The sequence below is a fragment of the Engraulis encrasicolus genome, chromosome 20 (assembly GCF_034702125.1).
Source record: "Engraulis encrasicolus isolate BLACKSEA-1 chromosome 20, IST_EnEncr_1.0, whole genome shotgun sequence".
In the NCBI taxonomy this organism is placed as follows: Eukaryota; Metazoa; Chordata; class Actinopteri; order Clupeiformes; family Engraulidae; genus Engraulis; species Engraulis encrasicolus.
In genome coordinates this window covers 41,246,733-41,270,274 of record NC_085876.1, presented here as the reverse complement: position 1 = coordinate 41,270,274, position 23,542 = coordinate 41,246,733, and the positions used below count along the sequence as shown (strand labels likewise).

Here is a 23,542-nt window from a genome sequence, read left to right as displayed (position 1 = left end):
GTATCTGTAACGGCTTTACATCATTTTTTATTTTTGTAAAAATAATAAAATAAAAAACTGTGCTCAAAATGAAATATTTTGTTCTGTGTGTACACATTTCTCCATAGTCCTACCTATGTGTAATGAATGTTTTTCACTCTTCAAGCAGCTTATGAAAACAAAAAAGTGAAACTGCTGGGAAACTGCCTTTGGCATTGTGACAAGGAAATTGCCCTTATGCCTCACCCAGCCTGTGCAAAGGACAGTCCAAATGGCTCCCCAAGGGTGCAGTGCGGTGGAATGATACCATGCTCAAGGAACCTCAGTCATGGAGGCGGATTGGGGAGAGCACTGGTTAATTAGGCCTACTCACCCCACCAATCTGGCAGGCCAAGAATCAAACGACAATCCTTGGGCTACAAGCCTGAAAGCACCATGGCCTAAAGTTTTGATATTGGCTACCCTTGTCATTTCCACCACATTTAAATGATGGAATCTTGATTTGAATAAAATATCTAGTCAAATTGTACACCATATTCAGAGCATACATTAAGAAGCAGCCCCACACTTAGGACTAAAGGTCACAAGGTCATCTAGTGCAAGATGATTGACTAGTACACCACCAATCATACATCCCGTGTTGCAGCCATTCAATTGTGTAGACAGCTCATTCATATACAATAATGAGAGTTGCATTTAAAAAAAAGAAAGAAATAGAACTACAAGAAGAACTGCAGTTAGTCCTAGGCTGGATCTGACTTGCAGTAGTTGGTCACTTTACCCTGTAATAATTCGTGCTGTCCACAAGGGGGCAGAAGTAAATTGGAATTCACAGGCTCTGGGAATTCATTTCAGCACAGCGGTTTTTTGCTCTGAGTACTTGCTAGCTTCAAGGCTAACGACAGCGCCTGCGAAGACATGTAAACAAAGACCCCGTATCGCTATTTACATTTGCACTTAGAGGGGTACAATGGGGAAAAGGGATAATAGAGTGGTGAGTTTTGTTTAAAATCCTGTATAGTTAATCTGACAAATACCTGGATTTTTCCCACAGCGTGCATAATCTGCGAAAAATCTCCGTATTGCATGTCTCATTTCCAAAAGCTAGCCATGCACTTCAACATGCTAGTGACCTATCCTATGTAGTGTACACATTCAGGGTTTATCCTGGGTGTATACGCTGTGTTGAAATATACATTTGTATATAGCAAGCTTTATAAAATAAGATCAATTATTGAGCTATTTTGAGGAGCCGTTTGAACCATTGGGGACAATGTAGGCCACTACGTTAGCATGCTATTGCTAACACACATTTGGATGAACCGCTAATAGCAATTTCTGCGAAAAGTAGCCTACGTGGCCTCCACGTTAGCTTGCTTCTTTGCAACTTGATGCTGTGTAGTGTAACACTTGGGACACTGTTGTGTTATGTCGTTACTGAAATCAATGCACTCACAAACACATTTGCTAGATAGATGGTCTGTGTAGCTGCCACAGTTGGCAGCACCAACATTTTGGTATCGCACATGTCAACAAGCAGTGACTCGGAATTGTCGTTTTAACCAGACAGTCCTGAAATTATCGTTTTTCTAGTTTGTCTGTGGCCCTGTGCAATGTTAATGGTGTTGTGTTTCTTCAATTGTAGGCCTATTTGAATCCCATTGCGGCAGCTCGCGCAAAGGGACCGTCTGGGCCTGCAGGCCCTTCGATTCAGGATTACCTGAGTAGACCCAGGCCGACATGGTAAGCAGCAGTTCTGTTCATCAATGCACTACTAAAAACCTCAAACACAACATTTCGTGACGGAAACGTGTTCTTTCACTTACTTTTCATTCAATATACATTGTTTTTGTTTTCAGGGAAGAGGTAAAGGAGCAGTTGGAGAAGAAGAAGAAAGGCTCCAGGGCCCTGGCTGACTTTGAGGATAAAATGAATGAGGTAGGCCTACAGTCAGTAACATTCATGATCGGTCTCTCTCATTCATCATTCATTATGACCATTGACTGACCATTATGCATACTACATAGACACATACTACCACTGACCATGTACCGGTACTATATTTATCACATACTCTGCTGATTAGTAGTTTCATAGCTAAATAATAGTGATTTTATAAATGTGAAATATGTTGACACTTTAATTTGGCCGCTCATATGATGTGTTGCTACTTTTGCAGAGATGGAAGAAGGAGCTGGAGAAAAACAGAGAGCGCATCCTTGGCGGACGTGACAAGAAAGATAAGAAGGGCAAAGACAAGAACGAGGTGAGATAAACAAGCATGACTAAAAGTAAATTAAATACTTTACAGTATTAAGGGATTGTGCCGTTGTTCAAAGTGGTTTGATTTTGTCAACAAACTGTCCTGTCTTTTGGATTTCAGAAAAAGAAGAAAGAAAAGAAGAAATCAAGTAGGGTGAGAAAAGATGGCCTCCCTCTTCTTCACAGTCACATTCATTCACTTTGTATGTGGTTTCTCCTACATTTTACGCAAAAAGTCACCATAAGTCTAACTGTACAGGCTGAAGAGAGAACCTGTTCTACATTGCACTTCTAATTATGAAGGGATGTTATGGCCACGTAACAAATTGACTTTGAACTTGACATTGCCAAGACCAAAATTGGAAGTGTTGGGATTTGAAATTGCAGTGCTGTGTACACCAAACTACAGAACAAACAACTTATTGTCATAACATGGACATAAAAGTCCAGAACTTATATATAATTTGTTTTTGTTTTTTTCAAGGTAATGTTTTAGTTGGGCTGCTTGTGACAGTTAAGTTATTAATGTCCTTGTAATTGCAATTCTGGGCGTCTAACGAGCTTTGCCTGTCTTGTCTTCGGTCAAGCATTCTTCATCTTCTTCCTCCTCCTCATCGAGTTCTGATTCCTCCAGCAGTTCTTCTTCAGAGTCTGACGAGGTAAGAAGCCACTTGGCTCTTTGATTTTGCTTTACAGTACCATAATCATATCATCTCATGATCATTGCTACTGGCTATATGTTCAAATTCAGAAGTAGTTATATGTGACAAGTACCAAAGGTATTTGGAAGGCCCAGTTGAGTCAGAATAAGATTTGACTTGTCATGTTAGTCCCACCACGGAGTTGAAAACTTTTTAAGAATCTTACAAGTATTTCCCGACCGCACTGGGTCTTTTTAAGTAAACATTTTAAGATGTAATTCTCTATTTTGTTTGGAGCGGCAGTTCTTTTTCCTCACATGATGTTGTGTCTTCATTCACATTCATAGGATGAGAAGAAAGGCTCGAAAAAGAAGCGTAAGAAAAAGCGAGCCGCGCCAAAAAAGGAATCGGAAAGTTCCTCCTCTGATTCAGATGCAGACAGTAAGGTGAGGAAGTAAAGGAGTCTGGTGGTTTACACCAGTGTTTCCCAACCAGGGGTACGTGTACCACTAGGGGTACGCGAGCATACTGCAGGGGGTACTTGGGAAAATTTAATTTGAACAAATGCATGGAGCAAAGTCACACTGGAATAGAAAAAGCAATGTAAAATATGAGTTAGGTGGTACTCATGGTACAATGAAATGGTTTGGGGGGTACATGAGACACAGAAGGTTGGGAATCACTGGTTTACACAAAGGTCACGCATGTATTTTTTATGAATGTCTTTGCGGAGTTAGTAAGATGGTCATTGGAGCTACTCCACAATACTTCTCGAAATGTTGCATTGCGTGAGACCCAGAGCAATTTCCTTGTTGATTCCTATTTGAATTGTATGAAATGTATGGAAGCTTTGCATAAAGGGGTAAGGTTACGTGGCGCTATTCCGACATGTCGCTATTCCGACATTGATGTCTATTGTCGGAATACCGGCGCGAGTTATGCAATTTCTTTGGTTTGTGCTACGTTGCTCAGCTTTTACTAAGTTTAGGGAGAGTGCATACAGTTACCCTAACCCTGACCCTAACCCTAACCCTAACCCTAACCTTACGGTATGTCGGCTGTCGGAATAGCGGTATGTCGGAATAGCGGTATGTCGGAATAGCGATTGCCCCCCAAGGGGTAAGCATATCACATTGATTGAAGCCTTTTTGGTACTCACGATACAGAGGCACAGCCAGAGAATCAGAATAACAGCCTAAGCTACTTCACGAAGACTACAACATCCAAGGATCCAAACACTAGAGCACTCTGAATGCTCCTTAAGTTTCTTACTGTGTGGCACAAAAGCCACTGACCTTTTGGAACTGTGTCTCTCTCACAAAGGCAAGCCACAAAGCACCTTGGCCTAGCATTCAGAGAAAGTGCTACTGTCTTTCCTTGGCCTTGATACTGAACAGATGTACTGCAGTGGCACTCGCCTACCTATCAAATAGTTTATGCTATTTTTTTTATTTTTTTTTGCGGAGCACAGGATTCGACAGCGAAGAAAAAGAGGAAGCTTGCGGAGGCAGGTGGGGCCGAAGTGAAGACGGAGCCGGGCATCATGGCCGAAGGTGACGTCAAGACTGAAGCGGAGATCAAGACGGAAGCCGAAGTGAAGGAGGAGCCCGAAGACGGGGAAATGGACAGTGCAGAGGATGAAGAAAAGGAGGAGAGTGAGGTATGTTATACTTAGCAATTATTAAAGGGACACTGTGTGAGATTTTTAGTTGTTTATTTCCAGAATTCATGCTGCCCATTCACTAATGTTAGCTTTTTCATGAATACTTACCACCACCACCATCAAATTCTAAGTATTCATTATGACTGGGAAAATTGCACTTTTCATACATGAAAAGGGGGATCTTCTCCATGGTCCGCCATTTTTGAATTTCCAAAAATAGCCATTTTTAGCTGCATTCTAGCCTCCCGTCCTTCCTTGTGGCCTCCAGCCTTGTGATATGAAAAGTATTTAAAAAATGGGTGCAGCCGAGGCCTAGTGGTTAGAGAGTTGGTCTTTCAATCTAGGGGTTGCAGGTGCGAATCCCCCCTGACCTCTCCCTACACCTCCATCCATGGCTGAAGTGCCCTTGAGCAAGGCATAGTAGTTGTAAGTCGCTTTGAATAAAATGAAAGCGTCAGCTAAGTGCAATGTAATGTATAATGTAATGTAATGTAATAGTGCAATGTAGAAGCCCTGCTAAGTCAGCGCTAAGCCACCCTCATGTGCTGCCTCTCTTAATTAATCTATATCACTTTGGCACGTGAATGGTGGTCACGAAAAACAAACAACAACCACAATCTCTTGTTCCAGGATGGCGATAGGACTTTTGTTCTTTTAGGATGGAAATCCAACGATGCAGAATTGGAAGTAAGTACTTGAAATGCAAAATTGTAATAATTTTTTTTTTTTTTTTTTAAATACTCCCAAACTACTGTACATTAAAAAGAACTTCTTCTTTGTATATTTGTCTCGGATATTGTTTGAACTGATAACATTTGAGTGTGTGTGTGTTTTTTTTTTTTTAATAAATAGAATGAGTATAAGAAGAAGACGGTGATCGTGGAGAGGAGGATGGAGGTGAGAAAGATTGTGGAGGAGAAGAAACCAGAGGAGGAGGCGGCGGCAGCAGCTACCGCAGCCATGGCAACGGAGGAGAACAAGAACGCTACAGAGGAGAAGAAGGGCTCAGAGGAGCGCGAGAAATCCACAGTAAGCCCCTCTCACTCCCGTAGAGGTGCACCGAAAATTCGGCCGCAGAAAATATTCGTCCGAAAACGCAAAAAAAGACCCTTTCGGTTTTTCGGCCGAAAGCCAATTGAGTGGCCGAATCGGAGGCCAAATAGAAAATGAGTTGAAAATGGGCATTAATTAAACTAATTTCAGTTCTACTCTAACATTTGAAGACTTCAAATACACATTTATTTTCTCTCAAAGACATGTCAAAACATTTATTGTAAACCGTAGATTTAAGCAATATTTAAAAATAGTGAAAAACCTAACTTTTGATAACTTTTGACTGAATTGTAATATTTGTCGGTATTCGGCCAAGTGATTAATTAATATTCGGTTTCGGCCACAAGTTTTCATTTCGGTGCACCTCAATGAATTACATTAGTAGAAGTTAGGATACTTGGAAAGGAATACAACCAAAGAACTAGACTGGATGCAGAGGATCCAGAATACTTTAGTATTGCATTACAGTACAGTGGTACCTTATCTGGTAACACTTTAGAATAACTACTTATTCACAGCTTTATAAACACTTTATTAAAATGTAATAATTGTTAGAGCCATTTTCTATGTTTTAAGTAAAATGTTTATTTATGTATATAGATTTTGTATTTAGAATTGATATTTACCAGAATTACAGTTAATTTGGATACTTAGGAAGTATATATATTTAGTGTTGTACGAATTTCATTTTGTAATTTTGTAGTTTACCTAGACACTAGCTACTGTGGTGCATTTTGATTGGCTGCTGATATTAATATAAAACCGTCAGGACGCATGAAGAACGTCAGTGTAGAAGCCACGAACCATAGGAGCATCACAGTCTTTTGACCGTCACATTTCAGTTAGTTTTAGATAGGAGTTAGGAATTCATCTTTTGTTTTGTATTATTTTAAGTTACTATAAAGAAAGACATCAAACTTAAGTTTTGGACTCCAGACTTTTATTTCTGTTTTGTGTCGCGTCCGAAAGTAACTCTGAGGTTCATGGCTAGTGAGTCACCTGCACTCACATTCAAGTCAAAAGACTAGCCCAAGCCACGAGGGTTGCCGAGGATTCGGAGCCACGCTACCGGGCTGAGAGGAGGACATGAGAAGTTGGATGCTGCCAGCTCAATAAGAAGACAGAAGCACCTGAAATCGCCTGCAAGGTTTGAGAGGAACTGAAGCAGTAAAAGAAATACTTCGACTGCAGTGCTGGCTGAAGCAAGCTTTCCCTGGGTCAGGTCTGATATCTCTATTCATTCCCGTTAGCATGCTACGCTAGTTAGCGCGCTAGCTATCCTGCTAAGCTGACTGTGCAAATCTACAGTAAATGCCCAAAGGATTCCCAGCTAAGACAGTCATTCCTGTTTATGCAAAACGATCTTTCACAAGTAGTAACTCTTTTCACAAGTGTCTGTGAATGTTTGGAAGAGTTTAGAAGCTGTGAGGAATTTCGAAATTGTCACAGTTAATGTGTGAAGATTCACGTGTGAAACAAGATGGCTGAATTAAATGCTGAGTCAAATGCGGATGCGCCTAGTGACCAGAAGAGGGCACCAAAGCCCACGGTAAGGGCAGTGGAGGAGAAAATCAGGAGATTAAAAGATGAGAGAAGGGGAAAGTTGGCTCAGTTAACAAAGCAACGAAAAGAGATTGAAACATTGAAACAAGATGAAAGCAATGTTGAAAGCTTACAATGGGAAATTCTACCTAAGCTAGAAAAATGTTTTGGAGAGTATAAACGGCTTAATGAAGAATTATGTGAGATTATGAGTGAAGAGGAACGAAATACTGATCAGGAGACATTTCTAAACAGATGTGAAGAATTAAAGGCATTCATAAACGAAGTAAATGAATGGATTGAAAATGTGCAAAAGTATTCTCATGAAGAGGAAGATGATATTAGACCACAGGATAGTATTTCTGAGACTCACACAGTTAGGAGCCGTTCATCTCAACGCTCTAACACCAGCTCGGTGCGCTTGAGACTTAAAGCAGAACACGAAGCACTGCTAAAGCAAGCAGAAGCTATTGAAAAGAAAAAAGAGATTGAGGAAGAAGAAATGCGCTTGAAAGCAGAAGAAATGCGTTTGAAAGCAGAAGAATCGCGCTTGAGATCAAAAAAGGAACAGTTGCAGCTTGAAACTGACATTGCTGCTTCACAAGCTAAATTAAAAGTTTATGAAGATTATGAAGATTCTCAATCTGTTCATGATTTACTGGAGCCAGTAACAAAGCCTAAAGTTGAACCTAGGTATGTGACTGAAAGCAAAGAGAAGTATCATAGTCATGATTATGGGCACATTGGAGCTGCAAAGCTACTGCAGGATGTCAAGCCTAGATCAGCTGCGCCAGTTGTCTCTTCACAGAGAGGACAATCTTCAGGAAGGCAAATGACTGACAACACTCAGAATGCTAATTCCGCAGATGACCTGTATCAAGTGCTACAGCGTCAAAACCAAGTGACTGAAATGCTCATCAAGCAACAGAGTCTGACTCAACTGCCTCACAGAGACATATCAGTATTCACAGGAGATCCTCTGACATACAGGTCTTTCATAAGAGCTTTCGAGCATGCCATCGTTAGCAAGACGGACAGTCAGCAAGATCGCTTGTATTACCTTGAACAGTTTACGAGTGGGGAGCCACTTGAACTCATTCGCAGCTGTGAGCACATGAGGCCAGACAAGGCTTACAAAGAAGCCAGAGCATTACTCAACCGTCATTATGGTGACGAATTGACAATTGCTAATGCTTACATCAAGAAAGCAATGGACTGGCCGCAGATAAAGCCAGATGACAGGAAAGGATTGAAAAACTACGCCTTGTTCCTGATTGGATGTGGTAACACAGTAAGCGACGTGGACTACATGGACGAGATGAACAATCCTACCACTATGAAGAGCATCTTGTCCAAGCTTCCATTTAAGCTGAAAGAGAAATGGAGGGGCCATGCTTACGACATTTATGAGAAAAAGAGAAGAAGAGCCAAATTCCCTGACCTGGTGGACTTTGTGTATCATCAAGCCAAAGTTGTCAATGACCCACTGTTTGGTGATATCCTGGACGCCACTACAGGTAAACAGGTAGACACAAAGAAGAAGTCCAGCTCAGGAAAAGGTGAGTCAAAACGAAGCAGCTTTGCAGTGAATGTGGCTGCTACTGAGAAGAGCGCCTCCAAAGGCCAAGCTGAGAAGAAAGCAGCTAAGTCAGGCAACGCTTTCCAAAGTCCCTGTTTGTTCTGCAAGAAGAACCATGCACTCAGCGTGTGCAACAAGATCAGAGAGAAACCCCAGAACGAGAGAATTGACTTTTTAAAGTCACAAGGGCTCTGTTTTAGCTGTTTGACAGCAGGACACCTATCCAAGGACTGTAAGAAAAAGAGCTCATGCCCTGATTGTTCCTTTAAGCATCCTGCTATCCTGCACGTTGTGAAGGAAGAGTCAGCACAAGAAAAGAACAGTGCAGATGACAGCGCATCGAATGCAGCGGAAGAAACGAACGCTCTCGTGTCAGCAGGATGTGGAAGAGGTGACCAAACTGGGGCTGGGAACAACGCTTGCATTCTTCCCATCGTACCTGTGCAGATAAGACACAAGAGGGGTTCAAGTATAATCAAGACGTATGCGTTCCTGGATCAAGGAAGCACCGCTACTTTCTGTACTGAGGACTTGGCAAAGAAGTTGAACATCCGAGGAAGAAAGACGGAGTACATTCTTCACACCATGTCACAGGAACAGAAAGTCAGCAGCTATGTCCTAACAGATCTGGAGGTGTGTGGCTTAGATGGACAAGACTACATTAAGCTGCCCAATGTGTACACGCACCCAGACATACCTGCAAAGAGAACCAACATACCACAGAGGAAAGATTTGGAGAAGTGGTCTTACCTGAACCGAGTCCATCTTCCAAAACTGGAATCAGAGATTGGCCTTCTCATCGGTTCCAACGCTCACAAGGCTATGGAGCCATGGGAGATCATAAACAGCCGAAACGAAGGTCCTTGGGCTGTGAAGACGGCCCTAGGGTGGTGTGTCAACGGACCTGTCAGCAGATGCCAAGACAAACAAACCGATGGCGCTGAGGGACAGAGTTTCTCAGTGAATCGCATCTCTGTTCTAAGCATAGAAGACATGTTGATGAGGCACTATGAGGCTGATTTCCCCGAACGCCTGTGCGAGGACAAGTCAGAGCCATCACAACATGACAAACAGTTTATGCACACTGTGACAACATCAGCACATCTGATCGATGGCCATTACACCATCAAGCTGCCTCTGAAGGAAGACTCTGTGAAGATGCCATGCAACCGTGGTATAGCTGAGCAACGGCTCAACTCCCTGAAGCGGAAGTTCAACAGAAATGCAGACTTCTTTCAAGAGTACAACAGCTTCATGAACAAGATCCTGGAGAAAGGCTACGCCACCAGAGTTCCAGATGAGCAGCTGAGTCGCAGTGACGGGAGAGTGTGGTTCATCCCACACCATGGGGTGTACCACCCGAAAAAGAAAAAGTTGAGGGTTGTGTTCGATTTGCGCGGCAACATACCAAGGAGTTTTCGCTGAACGACAGACTGCACAAGGGCCGGGACCTTACAAACACCCTAATCGGAGTGCTGCTGAGGTTCAGGCAGGAGCCTGTCGCAACTGATGGCGGACATCGAATCCATGTTCTACCAGGTGCGGGTTTCCAGATGAAGACGCAGATCTGTTTGCGCTTCCTTTGGTGGCCAGGCGGCAATCTGAACGAACCCGTTGGAAGAGTACAGGATGTGCGTGCACCTCTTCGGAGCCACGTCGTCCCCCAGTTTGCGCTTCGTATGCGCTCAGGAGAACAGCACAAGGCGCAGCTGCAACTCAACTACTTCACCAGAAGCCGCAGAGACAGTTCCTCAAGAACTTCTATGTGGACGACTGTTTGAAGTCAGTTGCCACCGAAGAGGAAGCTGTGCATCTTGCAAAGGAGCTGACGGAGTTGTGTGCCAGTGGCGGCTTCCACTTAACCAAGTGGGTAAGCAACAGTAGGGCCTTGCTGTGCTCCATCCCTGGCGACGAAAGAGCAGCTGAAGTCAAAGATCTGGACTTGCAGCAAGACGAACTACCAGTTGAACGAGCGTTAGGCGTGCAGTGGTGCACAAGTTCCGATAGCTTCAAGTTCAAGATTCAGCTGCCTGACAAGCCATGCACAAGACGAGGCATCCTTTCAGTTGTTAGTTCGGTGTATGACCCGATGGGGTTTTGTTGGCGCCACTACTCCTGCCCGTCAAGCTCATTCTGAGAAACCTTTGCAAGAACAAACAAGGCTGGGATGAGGAAATCTCAGAGAAGCCACAACGAACATGGAAGAAGTGGCTAGCAGACCTTGACAAGCTGTCAGAGCTCAGCGTGAGCAGATGTTTCAAGTCCAGCTCATTCGGAGTCACAAAGGTAGCACAAATCCACCATTTTTCCGACGCAAGTCAAGACGGATACGGGGTTGTGTCTTACCTCCTGTTGACGAATGAGCAAGAACAGAAACACGTTTGCTTCTTGATGGGCAAGTCCCGAGTTGCTCCGCTCAAGCAAGTTACGATCCCAAGGATGGAGTTGACAGCCGCCATGGTCTCAGTCAAGGTTGACCGAATGCTAAAAGAAGAACTTCAAGTTCCCTTGACACATTCCATCTTCTGGACAGATAGTACGACTGTACTAAGGTACATTGAAAATGACGCTCTTCGTTTCAAGACGTTTGTGGCTAACCGCGTCTCTTTCATTAGAGAAGCCACCACAAGAGCTCAGTGGAAAGTAATGTTCAACACCTCCCAGAACCCAGCTGATCAAGCTTCAAGAGGCTTAAAGATAGAGAGCTTCATGTCAAGCGACAACTGGTTTCAAGGGCCTAGCTTCCTGAGCGAGCCTGACCACTGGCCAGAGCAACCTGAACAGTCTACTTACCTGTCAGAAAGTGATGAAGAGGTGAAGACATCAGCTGCTGTATCGTGCACGAATCCAGTGGTCGACAACACAGATCCAGTGAACCAACTTGTGGAGCATTACTCAAGCTGGTACCGACTCAAGAAGGCAACCGCTTGGATTCTGCGCCTAAAAGAGATACTGCAACACCTGAGTGAGAAAAGAAAAGAATTAGTGAAAGCTGTGAAAGAATCTGAACATGACACAGAAAAACACAAACCCAATGGTTGAAGAACAAATGAACACCTGTAAAAAGAACTTGGAAAAGAAAATGCTCACAGTTGAAGAGCTATCCAGAGCAGAACTGGAGCTGATCAAATACAGTCAGAGAAAGACCTATGCTGAAGAAATAAAAGTTCTACAGAAAGGAAATAAAAATGTGAAAAGAACCAGCTCAATTTTCAAATTGGATCCATACTTACAAGATGGCGTTTTGAGGAGTAGGGGGCCGCCTGAACAGATCAGCGATGCCTGAGGAGGCCAAGCATCCTTTCCTTCTGTCGAAACAACACAGAGTAGCCTACCTCATTCTCCACCATACCCACCTAGAAACCGGATGCGGCGGCAGAAATCTTGTCCTGGCAAGACTAAGACAACGATATTGGATACCTAGAGCCAATGCAGCAGCAAGAACAGTGATCACAGAGTGCAACCTCTGTAAAAGACTGCATGCAAAGGCTGGGGAACAGAAAATGGCAGACTTGCCACAAGATCGTCTGCTACCCGACAAACCGCCTTTTACAAACACAGGCATGGACTACTTTGGTCCTTTTGAGATAAAAAGAGGACGAGCCAAGGTCAAACGGTACGGAGTGCTCTTCACATGTCTGACAGTCAGAGCAGTGCATATAGAAGTCGCATACTCCCTCGACACGGACTCGTGTATCAACGCTCTATGTCGGTTCCAAGCCAGACGAGGTCAAGTTTCTGTCATCCGTTCCGACAACGGCACTAATCTGGTCGGTGCAGAGAGAGAGTTGAGACAAGCCTTGAAAGAACTGGACCAGAGCCGCATCAATGAAGCTATGATGCAGAAGGGAGTGCAGTGGCTGTTTAACCCGCCTGCTGCATCTCATCATGGCGGCATATGGGAACGTCAAATTCGTACCGTGAGGAAGGGAGACCTATTACAACCAACACAGATGACCCCAACGACCTCGAGCCGTTAACCCCAAATCATCTACTCCTGTTGAAGACGCAACCCAGCATGCCACCTGGTGTGTTCAGCAACGACGATGTCTACGCACGACGGCGCTGGAGACAAATTCAGTATATGACTGATTTATTCTGGAGGAGGTGGACCCAGGAGTATCTGCCACTATTGCAAGAGCGGCAAAAATGGCTTGGATTGAAGAGGAGCTTCAAGGTTGGAGATGTCGTCCTTGTTGCGGATCCATCCCTGGCCAGGAACTGCTGGATGCTGGGCAGAATCACCAAGGTCGTGCCAGACTCCAGAGGGGTGGTCCGAAGTGCTGAAGTCCGGACGAAGACCAGCACCATCCAAAGACCAATAACTAAACTTTGTTTATTGCAGGGAGAAGAATGAAGAAAGAAGAGAAAGACTTACCTGAGAAGATTAAACTTACCTGAAAGCTGAAGAAAGTTAATGATAAGATAGATATGCAGTAAAATGGTAATGGCTCTGAGTTTAAGTTTTAAGTTGATAATTGATATGCTAAGGCCTAGTCAATTAGGGGCTGGGATATGTTAGAGCCATTTTCTATGTTTAAGTAAAATGTTTGTTTATGTATATAGATTTTGTATTTAGAATTGATATTTACCAGAATTACAGTTAATTTGGATACTTAGGAAGTATATATATTTAGTGTTGTACGAATTTCATTTTGTAATTTTGTAGTTTTACCTAGACACTAGTTACTGTGGTGCATTTTGATTGGCTGCTGATATTAATATAAAACCGTCAGGACGCATGAAGAACGTCAGTGTAGAAGCCACGAACCATAGGAGCATCACAGTCTTTTGACCGTCACATTTCAGTTAGTTTTAGATAGGAGTTAGGAATTCATCTTTTGTTTTGTATTATTTTAAGTTACTATAAAGAAAGACATCAAACTTAAGTTTTGGACTCCAGACTTTTATTTCTGTTTTGTGTCGCGTCCGAAAGTAACTCTGAGGTTAATGGCTAGTGAGTCACCTGCACTCACAATAATAATTAACATTTAACAAAGCATTTACAAGTATTTGTAAATTACTAATAACTAAACTACTACTGCACTGTGGAGTGGGAATCAACTTCTACTGTGTGAGTTTTATGTGGTTTCATGCCTTCTGATCTTTGGAGGAGAGACTTACAGGAGCGATGTGACTGCGCTGTGTCTGCTGTGTTACCATAGTAATGCCCATTTATAAGCATTTTGTTGATGATTAGTTAATTATTTATGAAGTATTTATAAAGCTGTGAATAGGTAGTTATTCTAAAGTGTTACCCATTGTCTTACACTTAGCTGATGGTTTTAGCCAAAGCAATTTACATATGTTACAGGGTATTGGTTTTAGATCCAAAGACCACCTGCCTAGCCTTTAGGCCAGTGTTTCTCAACCTTTTTTCAGGCGAGGCACCCTTTCAATTCATGAAAAATTTCAAGGCACCCCAAATCGACAAGCCGTAACATGGCATCGCATCCGATACCACACAAGCTTAGAAAAGTAACACATTTGGAGACGTCACACGACCCTCGTTCGAAGTTGCAGCTGACTGGGGCGACCTATATTTACTTTATTGTGCGTAAATGGCAGATGAAAGATTCCATTGACTAACATTAACTTATCAATTTAGACAAATATGTATTATATTGCATAATTTATTGATCAGCCACGTTTCCACGGCACTGCTTTAGGCCACGACACGGTAAAGCTGTGACACAATTTGATGGGATGTTGTGTCTCTTGATCTTCTGTCCCACTTGTCCTGTTGGTCAATGATCTGAGCCACAATTTTTGGGTTCCTTTTGATTTTGTTAAAAGGTTAAAACTGGAAAATAACAGCTTGCTTAAATACATTATCTTTTTTTAAGAGCTAGCCTAGTTAATGAACTTAGTTGAGACGTGTGCCGCTCTAAAATGTCACTCCTTGTATGCCTGTCTGTGTGGGTCCATAAGCAGCTGTGTGATTTTCCTATTGACAGTGTTTTTCCCCCTCCTCCCCCCCTCCCCCTCTTATTCACCGTAGGATAAATCAAATAAAAAGAAGAAGAAGAAGAAGCACAAGAAGCACGGCAAGAAGAAGAAGAAGAAGGAGCGGTCCTCCAGCTCCGACTCGGACTAAAGTGCTCATCAAGGTTGCATCTGGGCTGCTGGGGAAAAGGAAGGAGGAGGAGGAGGGGGGGGGAGGTCTGCTATGTGTCATACATCATCATGCCGACAGGGATGAACTAACCAGGCGTGCGGTTCTCGAACTTAAGTTCGCAACTTACTTGGTTGCAATTCAGTTTTCCCATTTCAAACCAACTAAGTTGTTGACTGCGCACGTGCGTGCATGCTGTCTAGAAACGCACCCCTGACTCTCAGCAGGTGAATGTGTTGTAGTTCCGCCAAGCTCCACATGGTGGTGCTCCACTGGGCTCCACACACATCCATTTGGGATCTCATCCCATGGGAACTAACCTGACTCATGTACTCATCCCAGGAAAAGGTGCGGGACGAAGGCCAACTGTAGTTTTCAAAGTGAGAAGTCTGCACACTTATAATCCTTTTTGTTGTCTTTTTTATTATTTCATGGCTGGATTATGTTTCGACTTCCAACAGTCTAGACAGGTAGAGAACGGGTAGATAATCTGATGAAGACTGTTGAAGGTAGAGGATCTGATGAAGACCGTTGAAGTCGAAGCGTAATCCATGAAATAATAGGATTATAAGTGTGCAGACTTCTCACTTTGAAAACTACAAGTAACCTGACTCTTCCCAGATGACTGGGTTCCGACTTGCACCATGAACAATCATCTGGCCGTATGCAATAGGAATAGGTCTGTTAAGATGTGGTTTTTAATCCAACAAATCCTTGCACGTAATTGGGGAAACACTTGGCTGACATTTTTTAATAAAGTCCTACTTTAAAGGAGTATGCCACTATTTTGGGGCTTAATACAGTTAAAATCGTTGGCCAGGGTTTATAAAGGTGGTAAAGTGTCTTATTTTTCATGTAAGCCGTTGTCTTGTTTTAAGACAAGTTAAAAGAATGAGCATGTCGCTAAGCTAGTGAAAGTCAATGGAGCCGTGTGGCATGTAGCAATGCTACATGGATGCATTGACTTTCACTAGCTTAGCGACATACTCCCTCTTTTAACTTGTCTTAAAGCAAGACAACGCTTCACATGAAAAATAAGACACTTTACCACCTTTATAAACCCCAGCCAACGATTTTAACTGTATTAAGCCCCAAAATAGTGGCATACCCCTTTAACTACTCACAGATTCAGTTGAAAATACAGTTGAAATTACAGAATCAATGTTGAGTGAGTGCATGCGAGTGGCCATTTTAAAATTTGACACATCTCTGAAATTCCCGCAACTCAGATTGGTTCTATTGCATTTTGTGTTTGGGAACAGGGCGAATCCGAAGGTCCTCCTCCAGACCCTAATATGTATGACCTCACGAAGCTGAGTAGAAATATACGACGGTCTGGTGAGAGTCCGCTTACATAGGGAGGACTTTGATCAAGTGAGGAAAAAATAATTTGACATTCGGGAGTGGGATTTAATGGATGCGTCATGGAAGAAAATTGACTGATTTAGACAATAATGGCGTCTCACAGCATGGATACATTGATTCTGCTATTTCAACTGCCTTTTCTGATTTATTTGTTGCTCCCTTGAAGTCATGCCAATGGGGTTGTGTCCCAAAGGAACATGCGGAGCTCCTTGTGGAGCGTGGCGGAACTACATACGTTCACCTGGACGGAGTCCTGTTGGGGAAGAGCAACACCTGGCAGACGTTTTTGGTGGTATGGAGGGAGATGATGCTTCATGGGGCAATACGAACATGACAAAATGGCTTCCCGCCTTGCTCAGGACTCTGCAACTGACTGTTTGAAGGACTTTTTCTTTTTGTGAAAATCGGGTTTGGAAAGAGGTGATTGTTTGGGGAGGAGGGGTTGACAGCGTTTTGAGTGGGTGGCTACCAGCCCAAGCAGGGAGCGCTTTTTATTTGTTCCTTTTGTGTTTTTTTTTTTTTTTTTTTAGCAGTCCAAATAAAACTCAATTATGCCATTATGTTGGTTGCGTACGACTCCTCAGAACTTCACTACTACAGTTGTTTTTTTTGTTGACGTGTGCTGCTGCTTTTACTGTACGTTTATAATGTACTGCTGGAAGACAGGGAGAGAACCTTGCAGCAGGACTGTAACTTTTTTTATATTGATGAACTCTTTTTCCAAAACTGACACTCTTTCTATACAGAAATGCAAATTGGCTCTGGTGACGAAACAACCTGTAGCAGGAAACTATTGACTGTTCCCACATTTTACCATGTCACTTTTCAAATTTTTAAATAACATAATTTTCGTAGACAGGGCTGAAAGTTACAATAACGCTGCATTTTTAAACCTTTCTTCTGTAGCATATATTTTAACACTGTCCTTCCCGTTCTGGGGTGCATTTCTGGAAAGTGTAGTTGCTAACTATGGTAGCTACTTTGTTGCTTGTAATGCGATTTCCCATTGGCAACTACCGAAGTTGCCAACTGCTAACAGCTACGCTTTCCAGAAATGCACCCCCGGCTTGTTTGTTCATTTTTTTCCCTTCCCCATGTTGCTGTGACGACAAGCTCTTGTCACAACGATCAGTTGAGCCATCAGATTGAGTCAAGCCATGAGTTTTCTTCCCCCCCCTCACACACACACACACACACTTTTTTTTTCTTCTGTAAGCAGTGGTTGCGTCTTAAACATGCATGTAACCTGACCACTGGACTGTTGCCAGACTCATGTTCAAGTTGTCATGGTGAATGTAAAGAATGACGCTGTAACTGTAGAAGCCGCTCGGCTCGGGTCTCAGGCTACTGCTGCTCCTGCTCGTGTCATTACAATCTCTGCGTTCCAATATGTGACCTTGCGTCCTCCACTTGTGCTTGTGGCCTCATACCAGGAAGTAATGCGTCATGATGACATCACTGACAACAGCATTATATTTCAATATCTCGCAAGAGCTCAATTGTAATGTAATATTCTAATTTGCAATTGGGGATGGTGAATGAAGAATAGTCCCCAAAAAAATGCTTTGGCTTGGCTGACAGCTGGGAAACTTAATTGTTTACTCCACAGAGGAGGGGCCAGGAGGCAGGGCGAGGCCACAAGCACAAGTGGAGGACGCAAGGTTGTATATTGGAATGCACCCAATGTGAGGAAATGTGTGGACTGGAGCAAGGCAGCAAAACCACCACCCACAGTAGACTTGTATTTTTTGAGTTTCATTAAAAATGGTTCATGGATCTAACATGCTGAATACGTATTTAGTTTATTTTGCTCAAACTTTTTCGACATGGCACTTTTGCACACCCTCCATATTTGTGTAGTTCAATGGGTGTGGGGTATGTAATCAATGTTATTTACGGTTTTGATCCATGGTTCAAAACCGTAAACAACATCCCACACACCTTCCATTAACCATTCAATTGCAAATTGAAATGGAACAGGTGGTGTATATCCAAGAAAAGACTCGGGTCCAAAGCTAACAACTTCCAAGTTATTTACAGGGGTAGGCCCTATTGGTTGCAGTCCCCGGAGCAGTATGAGGTGTAAGGTCCCTTGCTCAAGGGCACCTCAGTCATGGTGTGCAGTGTAGGGAGTGAAAGGGTGGGATTTGAACCTGCGACACCCTGCTCTAAGGACCGCTCTTCTCATCTTTTGACCCATGGCTGCCATCATTTAATCCTTACCCAAAGATTTTAACTCTATTGACTCCAGCGCTGTCATGATTTGCCATCTGATTGAGCTATGATTCACCTTTTAGGAAGCTGATGTAACCGAGTGCTATAGTGATTATGGGATAGATACACACATGGATATTTGCAAAGGCCAAAATAGTATCAGTAAATTTGCACTGTATGGTATATAGTGATTGAACTCCTTTGAAAAGATAGTAACGATGAGAAAGCTCATAAAACACTAGTCTGAAGGTAAAATCAGACTGACAGAGGTGGACATGCAGTTGATATTATTGGGGGGGCAAAGTCATTAAGTTGCATGTAATAAATGCATCTTCGTTATAGCTGATTGTCCATCAGGTTTCATGATGAGATAAGCACCCATGGATGTGCAGTACTTGACATGCAAACCTCAACTTGACTTAAAGCACCAGTTTAGTCAATTAATAATAATAACTAGAAATGCATTCTCACAGAAAATGCTGGAAGCGGGCTTGCCTTTTGGGGCAGAGATGAAACAAAGTACTATTGAGAAAACAAAGCTAAAAGAAATCTTGGAAAAACTCCATCCACCCAGTCAGAAGTTATGGGCCAAACAATTCAGCCATCTTGGATTCAGCCATCTTGAAAGTGTTGTAGCTCTGCGTTTTGGGGATATACTAAATGACATACATGGTATTTTAAGTTGGCTAAGGAACACTGCATATGATACAATTTTGAAAATCAACATGGCTTCGAGCGGGATTCGAACTCACAACCTCCATATCTGTAATCCAGCCCCTTTGCGATTGATATTAAATGACATACAATACTGTACATGATATTTGAAGTTGGCTAAGAAACGCTGCATATGATATCATTTTGAAAATCAACATGGCTTTGACTGGGGTTCGAACCTCCAACCCCCATATCCCTAATTCAGCACATTTGCCATTCATACTAAATGACATACATGGCATTTTAAGTTGTCCAAGGAACACTGCATATGATATAATTTTGAAAATCAACATGGCTTTGACTGGGATTCGAACCCCCAACCTTCATATCTGTAATTCAGCACATTTGCCATGCATACTAAATGATATACATGGCATTTTAAGTTTGGCCAAGGAACACTGCATATGATATAATTTTGAAAATCAACATGGCTTTGACTGGGTTTTGAACCCCCAACCTCAATATCTGTAATTCAGCACATTTGCCCTTCCATACTAAATGATTATACATGGCATTTTAAGTCGGCCAAGGAACACTGCATATGATATAATTTAGAAAATCAACATGGCTTCGGGTGGGATTTGAACCCTCCACCCCCATATCTCTAATAAAGCAGCATGCATTACCACTAAGCCAAGCAGCTAGTTGTCATGCGTAGTCCAGCAAGACTATATTACATTGCATTGCAGAGCTGAACAATACACTTCTAGAATGCTTGCTCGCACCTGCTCGTTAAGAATGGAATCTTGAGACAGTGACAGTTGAAATGGAACACTTCATTGGCTGCACCTGTTGTGATTGACTGAAAGACAGTTAGTATTGAGCTCTTAAAAGGGAAGAGAAAATGAGAATGAGTTTTTTTGTCTTTACAACATCGTTGTAAAAAAACTAAAAGGAGTTGGCACGTGTCCTTTTCACAGATCGGAGTCATGCTTGTGATCTCTCTAACAGTCTTTGAATGAAGTTTATAGGTTAAAATTTTCAGGCACAAATGGACCTCCGTGTGGGACATGCGCTGATCTCTTGAAAAATGCCCTTTTCGAAAGACTGGGATTCTCCATAGAGCCAGGCCTGTTTTTTTTACAAACCTGCCATTTAAAAAGTATTGGGATTTGGGAGATGAAACTTTGACAATTTGGAGACATCCCATAGAGCTTGCTAACAACGCGTCAACTAAACTTCTAGGTGAAAGTGTTGATGTTTTATGACCGAAAAAGCCTCCTACACTCTAATCTCTAGAGTGGCGGAACCTTGGTTCATGGAGGTTCCACCATGTTTTTCAATGGGGACCCAAGCTTTCACAAAATCGCCAAAAACGGGAAAACGACAAGAGACACGGAAAAGCCTATTAATATACGCGATCTCCAAGCCGAGCCGGTCGTTTTAGTGTTTGAACGGTGTCTCTATCTCGAAAGGCCTAGGAGGATATCCATTTTCTATTTTTGCTGCCCCTGCACAAGAACGATAATAATAAACTAGAAATGCATTCTCACAGAAAATGCTGGAAGCGGGCTTGCCTTTGGGGGCAGAGATGAAACAAAGTACTATTGAGAAAACAAAGCTAAAAGAAATCTTGGAAAAACTCCATCCACCCAGTCAGAAGTTATGGGCCAAACAATTCAGCCATCTTGGATTCAGCCATCTTGAAAGTGTTGTAGCTCTGCGTTTTGGGGATATACTAAATGACATACATGGTATTTTAAGTTGGCTAAGGAACACTGCATATGATATAATTTGAAAATCGACATGGCTTCGAGCGGGATTAGAACTCACAACCTCCATATCTGTAATCCAACCCCTTTGCCATTGATATTAAATGACATACAATACATGATATTTGAAGTTGGCTAAGGAACACTGCATATGATATCATTTTGAAAATCAACATGGCTTCGACTGGGGTTCGAACCTCCAACCCCCATATCCCTAATTCAGCACATTTGCCATTCATACTAAATGACATACATGGTATTTTAAGTTGGCCAAGGAACACTGCATATGATATAATTTTGAAAATCAACATGGCTTTGACTGGGATTCGAACCCCCAACCTCCATATCTGTAATCCAGCACATTTGCCATGCATACTAAATGACATACATGGCATTTTAAGTTGGCCAAGGAACACTGCATATGATATAATTTTGAAAATCAACATGGCTTTGACTGGGTTTCGAACCCCCAACCTCAATATCTGTAATTCAGCACATTTGCCATGCATACTAAATGACATACATGGCATTTTAAGTTGGCCAAGGAACACTGCATATGATATAATTTTGAAAATCAACATGGCTTTGACTGGGTTTCGAACCCCCAACCTCAATATCTGTAATTCAGCACATTTGCCATCCATACTAAATGATATACATGGCATTTTAAGTCGGCCAAGGAACGCTGCATATGATATAATTTAGAAAATCAACATGGCTTCGAAAGGGATTTGAACCCTCAACCTCCATATCTCTAATGCAGCGGCATGCATTACCACTAAGCCAAGCAGCTAGCTGTCATACACAGTCCAGCAAGACTATATTAGATTGCATTGAAGAGCTGAACAATAGCCTTCTAGAATGGCTGCTCGCACCTGCTCGTTAAGAATAGAATCTTGAGACAGTGGCAGTTAAGATGGAATCCTTCATTGGGAGCACCTGTTCTGATACTAACTGACAGTTAGTATTGAGCCTTTAACAGGGGAGAAAATGAGAATGAGTTTTTTGTCTTTACAACATCGTTGTAAAAAAACTAAAAGGAGTTGGCACGTGTCCTTTTCACAGATCGGAGTCATGCTTGTGATCTCTCTAACAGTCTTTGAATGAAGTTTATAGGTGAAAGGGTTCAGGCACAAATGGACCTCCGTGTGGGACATGCGCTGATCTCTTGAAAAATGCCCTTTTCGAAAGAATGTGATTCTCCATAGAGCCAGGCCTGTTTTTTTTACAAACCTGCCATTTAAAAAGTATTGGGATTTGGGAGATGAAACTTTGACAATTTGGAGACATCCCATAGAGCTCGCTAACAACGCGTCAACTAAACTTCTAGGTGAAAGTGTTGATGTTTTATGACCGAAAAAAGCCTCCTACACTCTAATCTCTAGAGTGGCGGAACTTTGGTTCATGGAGGTTCCACCACTATTTTCAATGGGGACCCAGGCTTTCACAAAATCGCCAAAAACGGGAAAACGACAAGAGACACGGAAAAGCCTATTAGTATACGCGATCTCCAAGCCGAGCCGGTCGTTTTAGTGTTTGAACGGTGTCTCTATCTCAAAAGGCCTAGGAGGAGATCCATTTTCTATTTTTACTGCTGCCCTGCACAAGACCAAGCTATAATAAATAAGAAACAGGACTTAGAGATTACTATAAACGGGCCTTGCTCTGCAAGGGCCATGCTCTGCATGGTCCTTGCTCCGCAAGCCCGCTTAATAATAATAAAACAGGACTTAGAGATTACTATAAACGGGCCTTGCTCTGCAAGAGCTCTGCTCTTGCTCCGCAAGCCCGCTTAATAATACATCAAATTTGTATAGCGCTTTTCTAAATACCCAAAGACGCTTTACAGAACCTGTAACATTAAACAAAAACATTAACAGACATTCAAAGACATACAGAGACTAGAACACAACACAACGGCAATGGAAAGTTCTTTTTTTTGTCCATAAATCATATGACGGTATGGAGCGTTCACAGTAGTGGAGAAATATGGAAGCCCACGGCGGCAAGATGCTATTGTATTGCTCAAACTACCCTTGACTTCTCAGTACCCGGTGATGGCACATTTTTCGGCTAAGCCCTATCTGAGATATAAGCTATTCTAATTTCATTTATTGTTTATTTAGCAGGGACAGTGCACAATATACAATTGATCCAGATTATAGCCACACGGCTAATTTTCATTTCATAATGGGGGCAGCGTTTGTTTAGGCTACATTTTTAAACAAAAAAATAACATAGGCCTACTCCAAATATTTTCCCAAAAGGTACCGCTGTTTGTAGTTGTCAGCTGATGTATAACCTTTCAGATGTTTTTGGCAATAAATAAAAATGTTTTTTTGAAATGTAAACAAAGCGCTGCCCCCATTACAATGACCAAGATCTCGGAAAAGGCTGAAAGAGAAAAAAAACCTCAGGTACTGACAAGTCCAGGGTAGTGTGAGCACTACAACCGCATGTTGAAATTGACTGAACTGGTTCTTTAACCGTGTAAAGTGCAAGCAGGTCCGCTGACAGCTTTGGTCGGATCTGGGATATGTTCATTTGAAATGCCCACTCGCTGTACATACAATGAGTGCGTTCCAATATGCGACCTTGCATCCTCCACTTGTGCTTGTGGCCTCATACTAGGAAGTAATATGTCATGATGACATCACTGACAACAGAATTATATTTCAATATCTCGCAAAAGCTCAATTGTAA

At 42.5% G+C, this 23,542-nt stretch overlaps 1 protein-coding gene across 1 annotated transcript; it reads left to right on the top strand.

Moving 5' to 3' along the window:
• The first annotated feature begins 822 nt into the window (after positions 1–822).
• Positions 823–15,792, top strand: fam133b (family with sequence similarity 133 member B). Its single transcript, XM_063184948.1, has 11 exons — positions 823–973; positions 1,625–1,722; positions 1,839–1,917; positions 2,159–2,245; positions 2,363–2,395; positions 2,829–2,900; positions 3,230–3,328; positions 4,354–4,542; positions 5,176–5,232; positions 5,398–5,574; positions 14,721–15,792. The coding sequence occupies exons 1-11, from the start codon at positions 950–952 to the stop codon at positions 14,814–14,816; spliced, it is 1,011 nt and encodes a 336-aa protein (XP_063041018.1). The 5' UTR covers positions 823–949; the 3' UTR covers positions 14,817–15,792.
• The last annotated feature ends 7,750 nt before the right edge of the window (positions 15,793–23,542 follow it).